The sequence below is a fragment of the Echeneis naucrates genome, chromosome 19 (genome assembly GCF_900963305.1).
Source record: "Echeneis naucrates chromosome 19, fEcheNa1.1, whole genome shotgun sequence".
Lineage (NCBI taxonomy): Eukaryota > Metazoa > Chordata > Actinopteri > Carangiformes > Echeneidae > Echeneis > Echeneis naucrates.
In genome coordinates this window covers 4,209,195-4,221,248 of record NC_042529.1, presented here as the reverse complement: position 1 = coordinate 4,221,248, position 12,054 = coordinate 4,209,195, and the positions used below count along the sequence as shown (strand labels likewise).

The 12,054-nt window shown below is 43.8% G+C and overlaps 2 protein-coding genes across 3 annotated transcripts; one reads left to right on the top strand and one right to left on the bottom strand.

The window, feature by feature from the left end:
• Positions 1-5,700: 5,700 nt before the first annotated feature.
• Positions 5,701-9,346, bottom strand: twnk (twinkle mtDNA helicase). Of its 2 annotated transcripts, none has more exons than XM_029527961.1 (7): positions 9,305-9,346; positions 8,469-9,120; positions 7,662-8,364; positions 7,065-7,305; positions 6,797-6,904; positions 6,553-6,694; positions 5,701-6,441 (listed from the first exon to the last, which is right to left on the bottom strand). In XM_029527961.1, the coding sequence occupies exons 2-7, from the start codon at positions 9,093-9,095 to the stop codon at positions 6,121-6,123; spliced, it is 2,142 nt and encodes a 713-aa protein (XP_029383821.1). In that variant the 5' UTR covers positions 9,096-9,120; positions 9,305-9,346; the 3' UTR covers positions 5,701-6,120. The 2 variants fall into 2 exon arrangements, with proteins under 2 accessions (XP_029383821.1, XP_029383822.1); XM_029527962.1 differs by having other exon boundaries at positions 9,309-9,333.
• Positions 9,347-9,601: 255 nt separating this feature from the next.
• On the top strand, positions 9,602-11,286 carry mrpl43 (mitochondrial ribosomal protein L43). The gene is made up of 3 exons (XM_029527989.1): positions 9,602-9,862; positions 10,084-10,190; positions 10,691-11,286. The coding sequence occupies exons 1-3, from the start codon at positions 9,732-9,734 to the stop codon at positions 10,906-10,908; spliced, it is 456 nt and encodes a 151-aa protein (XP_029383849.1). The 5' UTR covers positions 9,602-9,731; the 3' UTR covers positions 10,909-11,286.
• Positions 11,287-12,054: the final 768 nt, after the last annotated feature.

Below are 12,054 nucleotides of genomic sequence, written 5' to 3'. Positions count from 1 at the left end.
CTGTATAGTTCATCACAGCGGCTGCTGGGATCTGGAGACATGGCATCATCACCATAGCAAAATCTGATCAAGCAATCAACAGGTGATCAGTGGAAAGGATGTAAAAATGCATGACGTAGTGGAAGGCCCATAACATGAAATTGTTATCTTTAAAAAAAAAGGATTTTTATGTAGAAGCTTGATCAGAAAAACAACATTTGGAGAAGAGGTAGGAAAAAAACTTTAATGTCCACTAACATGTAATGAGGGAAGACTGAATTTCCGTGGAAGCTGCTGAGTCAGTATTATTATTCCTAATCAAGGACAAGTCGATTATGAATCATATTTCCATATGTGTTGTAATAACAGCGCAATCAGTAACGGTCGGCATGGGTCCTCTCACTAATCTCCAAGAAGCAGATGTTGCTGTGTGACTGATGAGTGAAGTATTTTGTGCAGGAATCCAGCTTCTTTTGTCGTTTGTTGGCCGGAGCTGTGAGGCAAAGACTCCCTCAGCCATCTGATCTCAGTATCGAGTACGTGCCAAGGGAATTATTTTGCCATCTATCATCGTGGACGCACCTAAAATCCAATTATCAAATGTTGACCTTTTGTAATGAAGGGGGTTGATCAAAATGTGCAACGAGTTCATTCAGCATATGAGAGGAATATTAAAATACAAAGTCTGCACTCTATTACAGCTGCCACAAAATAACTGGTCTGCAAATGATCACACTCAGGATTCATGAGTAGCATGTGCTCGGCTTTAATTTATATCTCGACGGAGGATGTTGCACTCCAAGGTAATCAGCTTAACTGGCCATGCTCATGCTGATGATGCATCAATTAACTGCTGCACTGGGTGATCACTGGCTGTGGAAGCAGACGGCCAGTGTGTGCACACAGTCAGAGAAGATTAGGCAGCGAGGGGCCTCCTTTGAAGGCGGCCATGCAAACCACTAATTTGAGAATGAATGGGCATTTTCTTTGGCCAGGCTATGGAGTATGTCTGCTTGGTCGCATGGACAAAGCTGTCTCCCTTTCTTTCTGTCTTTCCTACTCTCAGAGTGAATTAGATGGAAGTCTGGTGTGAGGTGCTGGAGCCTTGCCAGGAGCCTCTCTGACCATTTCCTCCAAAGGAATGAGGCCCTCCACTCATTAAAACGGAGATGGGTGCCCCCCGAAAGCCCCATTTAAACTGTTAAGTCCCTCCACCTCAGAATGCACTTTCCTGATCTCATCCCAGCACTCCTTCTTTACCACAGCAGTCACCCCACCTCCCCGCTCTTTTGACCTTTATAAGTTTTCCAACAAGCAGAAAAACCGGTAAGATGGCACATGCTCTCCTGTCCCCTCGGGGCTTTTGAACAGCCTCCACAGCCAGCGGTGCCAGGGCAGATTAAGCCCCTCAGCATTCTCTTTTGGCCAGATCTCAGTGTTGCATAAGCCCCAGGCATGCTGGTGTCACTCAAAAAGCTTTCCCCTTTCATGTTCAAAAGGCACCTGCCAGTCGAGCACGAAGAGGTTTGCATTACAGCTCCGTCATCGGCTGGTGGACGGTCGACTAAAGGCCCGTTGCTAATGCCACATGACAGTTCAGCATTTGAGACACGAGCACATGGCATCCTTGGCGAGGGTGACTGAGGAGAATCAGGAGAGTGATGTTAACTGGGAAATATGTTGGACCTGGTGTGAGATGGGCTGCCAATGAATACTGCAATGCATCCTGGTTGATCTTTGGATGTGGCAATGGTGCGACATTCACTCTTCTTTTAGCCCTGTTTTTTGTTTCCTCCAACATCAGCGCCTCGGAGCATTTGCTTGGAACTGTCGTCGTCGTCAGATTAACACACATTTAATGCACCAGTAAAAATATTTTCATATGCATGACTGAATCATAAACACTGTTCATGTAACAAAAGAACAGCCATTCAGTGTCTCCTTATATGGCTAAGACAGATGAAGACAGACGTACAGATCATTATCAGTTTTAGATTTTCATGGGACTTGTTGGTGAAAAGAAAAATAGAGTCCGAGTTTAGACTTTGTATTTCTCATAATGAGCTGAAACAGGATTTTTCTCCTTGTCTGGGTCACAGAGGGGAGGATGTGCACATGGATATTAATATGCACAGCGGAGGGCATACTGTTGGGTAATGTGGGTCAAACGTGCAATGTGCACGTGAGCAAGTGAGGCAGAGTAAACTGCCCCCCCCCCCCCCCCCCCGTTCTCCCTACCCATTCCACAATGGTGTGGGGCATCTTGAATCAGCTTCCACTCTGAAAGTGCCTCCGGTCAGGAGTCCTCAGCATGTTCAGGCTGCAGATGTACGGAGAAATAACATGAAGTCAGAGCTGCGATTTCTGAACACTTCTGATTGACCGCATCCCTGCAAAGAATAAACAGCAGCAGCCCGCCTGTGCCTTGATGCTAGACGAAGAAGAAGAGAGAGAGAGACTTTGACGCGACGGATTCTGGGTGTACTGTTGAACTTGCTCTGTCACACTTTCTATTTTAATGTCAGTCTGGGTCACATAATATTTTCACTGTGGTTTTAAACTGTTTGTCAAGAAAAAGAAGGAAACATATGTGCCAGAATATTCAGATTACACATTTAAACCTCCTCTCACCCATGTGGCTTTGACATTTCCTTCCTGATTTATGTATTTAGGCTATTTGGAAGAATTGATTGCACACATTGTTCACTGCTCGGTAAAGAAGAGGATATTGGTGTGTAGGTCATTTAAATATCTTCTGTCTCTCGCCACAGTTCTCTATTATTCTGTGCAATAAAAAGCAGAAATTCAATTTTTTTCCATTCATCTCTAAGCACACATTTCCTGGTTCAATGTTGGGAACTATCTTTTTAATTGGTTTCAGGCAGAAGGTTGCATGAGAAATCATAACCTGCCCAAAGATGAAGCCAGAGCCTGAAGTACAGAAGTAAAATGACAAATCACCAACCACAACTTCCATCATTTAGGGCTAGTTTGCAGGCAGCAGTTGGCTATGGCTAGCTATAGCATCATGGCTCATCGACTCATCCAACTCTCAGCAACAAGGCAGGGCAGGAATGAATTATTATTTGTTGCCTCATTGCGGCTGCATCGCTTCCAAAATGCAGCAAAGCCTGTTTCAAGTTTCCTGTTGACCTGGCTCTAATTGATACAAGACACTATTTTTACCAAGGTCAGTTGAAAATCAAATAAATATGATCCCATTTTAGATGATGAGTGAGGAGTCTTTGGAGAGCCAGAGCCCTTGGTTGATTTACTGTAATTGACGGTCCTGAAATTACCTCCAGACTTGGTCAAATAGATGGTTTAATGAAGGGCGGCTAATGGAGCAGAGAGCTATGCATGCATGTCATGAATCAGAGTGTCCCATCATCAGCTGGGCTGGGAGGAGCTGGAACCGCAAGCTCAGTTTTCACAGATTGTTAGAATGCCAGGCTATTTCTTGTTTGTTGAATCAGTTTATGGAATAGATCCGAATCCAACTCTCTGCATCATGATATCCGATCATGATGTTTTGGGTGGTGTGCACATAAAACACTTCGTGAGAACAGAGCTTGTCTGCGGCTGAAACTTCTTTTCTTATCCTCATTTGATTCACATCAATATCCATATCACACGCAAGCCCTATACTGTATGCACAATTTGTTTCCCTCCTGATTAAGAGCTGCATAACTCAAGTAGTTTCTTCTTCCCTCCATTCCAGATGGCAACTATTTGAACAAGCATGCAAAGCTCTAATCAGTGCAAGCCATTCAAAACAAAAGAGAACAATCAGATGTTCAGCTCTGAACTCTGTATATATATCCACCAGCTGTTTACTCTGAGAAGAGAGTGAAAACTTGTGCTGTTATCTTTGAAAGCTTACTTGGAGGAAGCCCAGTATGGCTGTTAAGAAGCCAGCAGCTACAGGGTGCAAAGCTCTCTGTAGCTGTGGATGCACGTGCATTTGTGTCAAACTCATTTGTTCCAATTTTTTGTGCGTGTGCTTTTCCTTTAGTCGAGGAGCTGGCAGGCGACATCATCTGAGCGTACCACTGCTTTTAAAGACAAAGAGCCCCATTCAGAGGCCTCAGCAGCGATATCCCACACCCACAAAGAAAAGAGGACACTCAGAATCATCGAGGCACAGCCTGGAGTCATTATGGAGAGACTCAAGTAGTAAAACATTTGGAGGAAAACATTTAGCATTACAGGAAAGTTTGAGAGAGAAGACGTGAGAGAAGTTTGGAACAAGAACCTGAAGATCATCACATTCATCCAGGAACTGTTTTCTTCCGGCCATCTCATCTCCGCTGATGTACATTCATAAAAAAAAAACGAGGAATTATTCCCACAGCTTACAACAATATTTGACAGTTTCAGCTATCCGAGGAGCTCAGGGGTCCACATACCAAGTGTAAAGTGAGTCTGGTGCCAGGTCTGTCAAAGATGGAGCCAGCAAAGACCTCAAAGGCAGACAGAGAGGCACCACTCTGTGAAATCCAGGCTACGATGGAACAATGTTGAACAGTGTTTCATGAATTAAAAATGCAATGAAACCATCTGTGCATCAGAGTCATCACGAGCTGATATTAAATTGCTGAGGTTATGAGCTTGTTTCTGCTGGAAAAAGTCCTGCAGTGTCTTAATGACATGCCCTGAATGCAAATATCTTTATTCCGAGTGTCTCAGTAGGCCAAGGGTGAAAATCATCAGAGGCCCTAATTTAAAACACCTGCACACTTTCACATTTCCACAGACATAAATCTGAAATAGACCATCAATACATCATACAGCAGTCAACAGTGCAGTACAGACACTCACGAGAGCTACCGATTCTTTGCGTAATCTTACACCAGCGCCAGCGAGGCCGGGTGATTGATGTTACCCATGAAATATTCATGTGGAGATGTTTTGAAATACAGTTTGCATTTACTAAAAGTCACTCAGTCTAAATAATGGATTGTGTAATGTGATACTGGACTCAAGAGCGTTATTCTAAGTTCTAATCTAAATTCACTTAAAAATACCACACTGAATCGCGTGAGATTTGTTTTAAAGAAGTCCTAGTCTGCAATAATACTGTGAAGGTATCAAAGAGTTTGGTCCACAGACCAGTGCACAGCCGGTATTCAGAAACTGGCCCTTAAGATAAGCTTTCAGGAGTTACTTTATGATGTCACAGTTAATCCCAGCTCACCTGCACCAATCATCCATCTTTAGAGGATTTGGTTTACCTGAAATGTGATATATTTTTATTTGGTCACACAGAGAAGTCAATCAGAAAAGAGGCTCACTGTCCTGTTGATAGGAGATCTCAGAAGAGAATCTTGAGAGATGTTAAACGGCTGAAAAGTAAGAAAATGAGGGAACTGCAGTGTTTTGCAGCACATGATAATCATCAGGATCAATCGTCATGTTGCCAACATGCAGGATCGGGCGCTGTGTCTGTTTATAAATCACACAGACATCTGGGGCTGGTTGCTTCAACTATGCTGAAATAGTCACCACCAAGGCCAAGAGACAAAACTAAATTGCATGCACATGTTGGCAGTCAGTTATGGATGCTACTTGTAAGTGTTCTCTGATGTTTCATCACATCAGCTTCCACATTATGTGGAGTCGATGGTTTTCTGTAGGAGACACTGCCCTCTGTTGGCTATTAATGAAAACAGACAAAAATCTGCATTAAAAGCATTTTATTTAAAAAAAAAAGCAGCTCATTCAAATGTTCAGCAGTCAGAGTGGATGTCACAATGTCACAATGGCATGCCACTAGAGCTTATATCATTTTGGGAATCACATGAGTTGGGTAGTGTTTTACCATGAAATACAGAACATGACCTTGAAAAACAGTAGTTCTATGTGCTACAGTATATTTAGAAATGGTAGAAATTTGACCGTTTTTTGAAACGAACACTGGTATTTAGAGATTTCTGTCTCATTCAACAGTAGTACCACCACAGAAAAGCTTCAGTAACCGAACAATACTTTGCCATCATTACTTCATTCTGGAACTTCATCTAACAGTGAAACATCTTGACATACTCACAATGTTATTTCATATATTGTATAACATACAATCACATATGTGTTATCGCAATATACTGTATGTTGGGATAGTTACTGTGATATCTGGACGGTTCACTTTCCTTTTGTGGGATTCTTCACAGGTCGTGGATTTTTGGCCGTTTTATTTACGTTCTCTTTTTTACCCTCGTCCTTCTTCACTGACATATCACTACTCTCGACATCCTCGTTCTCTGGTTTGTTGTGGACTTTCTTCAGCTTGTGTTTGCCTTTGATGGGAGCCGAGAAAGTGAGAGATGACTTGATGAAATCCAGAGGGAAGATGCCCACGTCTCCATCGAAACGGTTCTTTGTCACCTGCAGCGACCTGCGGCCGGGACAGGTCACCAGCTTCTTCTCCTGCAAAATGAGAACGTTGTCGGCTTCTTGGCTGGCCTGGAGGTGGATTGAAAATCGAAAACATGTTTTAGTTATGTCAAAAGAAAAACTCTAAAATGTGGTAGTGCGGCACAGTCTCTTAAAAAATGGGCAGTGTCCTCATCTTACCTTAGCAGAACCAAAGATGGATGCGGTTTGCAGCTCTCGATCATCCTCCTCCTTCCTGGGGTGAATGATCAGAGTGACGTGGCAACTAGTGTTGGTGGCAAACTTCCTGAATGCCCCAATAATGTGATCCTGAACCGCAAACCTGGATCACAAGAACCATTATTTATTTCAGCATTTGTCATGGTCAGTACATCTTGGACAGAACTGTAGCTGGTGCCCCAGATGGAGAATTATTCTTACTTACTTGTCTACAGAGAGATGTTCCTGACCCATCATGAACTGCAGGTTGTCAATAATGACATGATTAATGTCATAGAGGTAGACAGCATGTTGCATGGTATCCAGAACTGTCCTGTGAGAAGAGTCAGACCAGGAAATCAGACATTTCAGTACTGGACAAGCATCGCAATCATAAAACAGGGTTCGGGTTAAAACTGACTTGAAATCCAAAGGGAAAAGGCTGCATCCATGCAGAAAAAAGTAAAACCAAATGGAGCACCGTTGAGCCTTACTTGATGTTCTGCTGCCCATGGAAAGTCATGAAGTAAAGTGGCAGCTCTTCAAACTTGTCCGCCCAGTAGTCGTACTGCTCCAGGTTCTCCTCCAGCCTCTGCATGGCAAACTGTGTCAGCATGATCTTAGCCAGGCGCACGTTGTTGATCTCAAAGCTGCCCCATAATGTATTGACGCCCTGCATACAAAGGTCCAGGGCCAATTCACTGATAAAGGTGGTCTTCCCACTGCCAGTAGGACCTAGACAACAAAGAACCAAAAGATAGCCATGTTGGATTGTCAACTGTGCAGATAATAGCAGTAATAAAAAGCAGACAATGACACACACAAATTGCTTACATCTAATTTTCCAATCGGGTACACAAATATTCTTTTCATTACAGCTGGATTAAACAAACTGGGTATGATTGTCTTATTTATTTTACCCCCCATGCTTTATGAGCTGTAATCCACATATAAGCAAATACAACAACTTTAAACTGAAAAATATTGAATTGAAACCTGCTATTATTTACAAAAAAAAAAAAAAAGAAAAAAAAAAGAGGATTACAAAGGCAGGTAGTGTACAGGTGAGAGATGTTAAAATTTAAATATACCTGTGAAAACTGTCAGTTCCCCCTTGCGGTGCCCCTTCAGGATCCTATTGAGCTCCTGAAACCTCGTCCACTTCACTCCTGCCACCTGATCTGTGTTTAACAACTCCCCATACACGTCTTCTCTGAGCTGCTTGAAAGACACTATGGATTTATGAGCTGCTGGGATGGAGGTTTTGATGATGTGACCTAAGTTTTTCCCTCGTGCCAGCGCCTCCATGGGACATGGCCGGTACTCGCCTGGTCGCACCAGACAACAGCGCTTCAGACCAAGCTTGCGTGAAAAGATCTTTGATGCCTCCCAGGAGCGAATGTCGCCTCCAAGCCACAGAGTGACTCGCTTGAACTGTTCTAGATAAGGCAGCAGGACCGGAGGAAGGCAGCTGACCCCACGTGGAAGAGCAACACTGGGGAGTCCTGTGGCCTGACTCACAGCCAGCGTGTCCAGCTCATGACCTGTCAGAACCACCTCAGAGTCCATTCGGCTCACCAGGGGGAGGCCGAACAGGTTGTAGTAAGAACTACACTTTGGGACCATAGCTTCATTATATTTTACTTCCTCAGCCTCTCCGTTTTGGGCAGAAAGGAGTTTGACCCCCTTCAAAGAGGTGTTGGGTCCACTGAACCATGGGAAAACCAGACTCTTAGTGGGTTTGAAGACCCTCACACCAAACTTCTTAAGGGTTGCATTAGTGACCTTTGTGATCTGAAACAGAACATTAGCAAACATTATCACGCCTGGTGGTCCTCTTACTTTTGCTGAATCATAAACAGATGCACATCACCCATTATTTCCCACTCAACTATTACCTGGAACATAGTTTTAACGAGCTGGGCTTCGTCCTCGGGGAGGTCAGTGAAGGGAACAGCACTGGACCAGATCCTCTGCACCTCCATCAGCTCCCTCTCTCTCTCCTCCTGCTCCTCCACGCTGTGTGGATATCCGAGCAGCACATGAGGGCTGAGGAAGTCCTGGCCCTCCTTCTGCATCACCTCCAGACAATCCTGGAGATCCTCCCAGCTCCCTTCCAACAGCGTGTCTTTGCACAGAAACTGCCCCGTGGTTTTGTCGATGAACATGGAGAAACTGTCCTTCCTGGCAGACGAATCGATGAAGATGCTCGGGATGTGGAGGCAGCTGAAGCCATCGTGGAAGGGAATATCTTTGGAGCGTATGTACTGCTTGATCTCTGTCACTGTGATGGGACCCACGGGGAACTCCACGGTGGACTTAGCATCCTTTCTGAACGCCCTGGTCCCACTGTGTGCCAAGAAGCAGCCCGTCCCATGAAACCTTGGCACACATGAGGGTCTGCGGATGAGCCTGTGAGTCACAGATCTCAAACACAGGGATGAAAAATGTCTCTGGTGGAGAAACCTGGGGTCCACCACCTGCAGGAGACGGGTGGTGCCCCTCAGCAACAAGCTCCTCCACATTGGTTCCCAGGATATGACATTGAACCTGCAACAGACAGACAAACAAACAAAAAGCAGCAGTGGCTGAGCTGGACAGGCAGTGATGCAGAAAAGGGTTATTTTTATTTCATCACACACTCGCCCGTGAGATAGAAACGAGAATGGAGGCGCGTGGAAGTCTTGTCTATAAATATGATCACCTAAATGTTCGTGATAACTTCAGATCATACCTACAGCCGCTGTTATCTGTCCCGCTTTCCCTCCATGCTCCCTCAGCCCGGGCTTTTCGGTGCGCTTCCAAAATAAGTCCGTGCGAAAAATAACTTACAGTGGGACTACTTAATTTCCGGTGAAAACGTTTAATATTACCTCTCTGAATGTTATGAAAATTAAAATGCATTTTAAAAACGTAATTTAATAAAAGGATAACTTCTTGAGTCCTGATAGTTTCCGATTTAATTTAATTTATTCTGGCCGTGCTGTCTGTTACACGTTTCGCTCCGGAGGCCGTTTCCGGACGGACTGCGCTGTGCTCATACCCGTGAGCTCGTCCTCTGTGGCAGCCGTTGATCTTTAACGTCGGTTTTTTTTGTCAGACGGTTGTTAAAGTAGGTTATTATTTTATTTTTTATTTTTTTTAAACCTCCGGGAGTAGAGATGACGGCCCGGGGGACTCCGAGCCGCTTCCTGAGGAGTGTCCTCCAGAACGGGGTCGGCCGGTACGTCTGCCAGCTCAAACGGATCTCCATCATCTTCTCCAAAAACGCACAGAGCTCCCTGGGAGTCAGGTAACATCGATCCATGGCATGATCACACTAACAGATCTCCTCTGTTACTTCATACCAATCCCGTTAAAGCATGCAGAAATGGTTTTGGATTTTGCTTTTCCACCTCCATCATACGTTTCTTCACGTCCATTTGTTGTCTTTCTGTCTGCTGGGCTCTTTTGTCCTCCTGCAGGTCTTACATCTCCACATCATCATCATCTTTGTGTCCTCTTGTTTCTCAGGGAGTTCATTGAAGAGGGAGTGGTGGATTATGCCCGGAAGAACCCCGGCACTGTTGTTTATGTGTCTCCTCAGACCTGCAGGATACCCAAAATAGTCGCAGAATACTGTAAGTGCTCCTTTAAAAAAAAATAAAAAATAAAATAAAATATTTTAGATATTTCCCAGCAGGTTTCCTGGAAATAAATGAGCCATTAGTTCAGTAATTTGGGTGAAGAAAGTGGTGAAGAGGTGGAAGTTCATTCATTCAAACTGCTGTTAAAAAAAAGTTCATCTTTATGATTTGAAGTCTTATTCTTCATATATCTGCATTGTTATAGACATGTAAGATAAAGGTATATTGAATTGTGGCCCATTAAATAATTTTTACATTTTCAGTTGTCTTGATTGGCCAACTTGTGCATTGAATACTGTTTTAGTTTTTCTCAAAGCATTAGTGTGATTATATTTCTGGATACAGTAGGTGGCAGCATAACACCAGCTTTTTTCTGACCTCTATTGCTTCAAATAGAAGTCAAATGCTCCTGGAGGTCCCCGAAGACTTTTGAAAAGTAGTTTGACTGTTGAGCCTCATTTTCTTGTTATTTCCTCTAAATTTCCTTCTGGCAGTGAATGGCAACGTAAGGGAAGAAATCATCACAAGCAAAACGTCTCCGCAGATTTCTGAGCTGTTGACCAAACTGACCAATCAGAGTGGCCTAGAAAACATCCGCATTCGGAAGCCCTTCCACACAGACAGCCCCAGTATCCAGGGCCAGTGGCACCCCTTCACCAACCGGCCTCTGTCTGTGGGCCCCATCAGACCGCAGAAACAGGAAGCTGAATAAGGACCAAAGTTGGAATCACACAGTTTCCATTAATATTGAGAGATTTTTCATTTTGAGCTGCTGACAGGTCACATAGTTCTCAGTTGTGTATCAATTTTCCAGTGAAATTGTTGGATAATCCTGCAGAAGATGCCCATCTGTCTGTCCAGTGGTGACAGCAAAGCCTCCAGAGCTGTACAGGAAAACACACGCAGTCCCACATTTCAATGCTACATTTGAATAAACCTGAAGACACATGAATCTAAATGTGGCTTATCAGCTGACATTTAACAAAGAAAAAAGGCAGGAACTGTTTTTAAGGGTATTTGAAGATTCATGTAATAACGGCAGCGCTCAAGTGCAACTGGGACTTTGTAAGAAATAAAGAAAAAATATTTTATGTGCAAATACCGGTGCTGGTGTTTAAATTTAGATATTCTTTTGGCTTATGTTTGAACAGCTTGTCAAGAAACAGATCAACAGAGCAAAACCGACTCCAGCGGTGCTGCCAGCGTTTTCCATCTAAACTGATTCATAAGTTCAGTTAAAATACTTGCCAGCCAAGACTCTGATGTACACCTTTTTTTATTTGTACAATACAGGAAGTGCACACGTTTTTACAGTTTTGACTGATACGGTTTGAAGGTTCCCTCACTGCACAACCTTTAAATGACCCAGAGCTTTAATGAACACGGCACACATTGTGTGATGGCTTGAGGGACAACTCTACACCTTCAGCACAGAGCAGTTGTCTGTACTGTCTCAAACGGGGACAGAAAAGTAACATCTGGAATTCAACAGGGTGGATGTTGGCAGAAGTACCTGCTGCTTACTTTGCAGTTCACGTTTCATTGTTAGTTTTTTTTTAAACTTCAAACCCCGCTTTCCCTGCACAGATAACCCCAATGTTTTTCTCCACAAGAAATGCAGAAATTTACAAGCAAGCGCTCGTGATCAGATGAATACAAATAAGATGACTTGCACAGAATGAACGGGGAAAGATGCCCCAGGAAAGACTGCAGGTATCGGATGATGGATGGAGTCTACTGGCAAATACAGCAGCCCGCAGCAAATGGTTTGGCTCTTTGTGAAATTTTATGTAAGATTGGAGCATGAGAAAACTGCAGAGGATGGTGATGAGTGAGAGTCGCCATAGTCGAGCTCTAC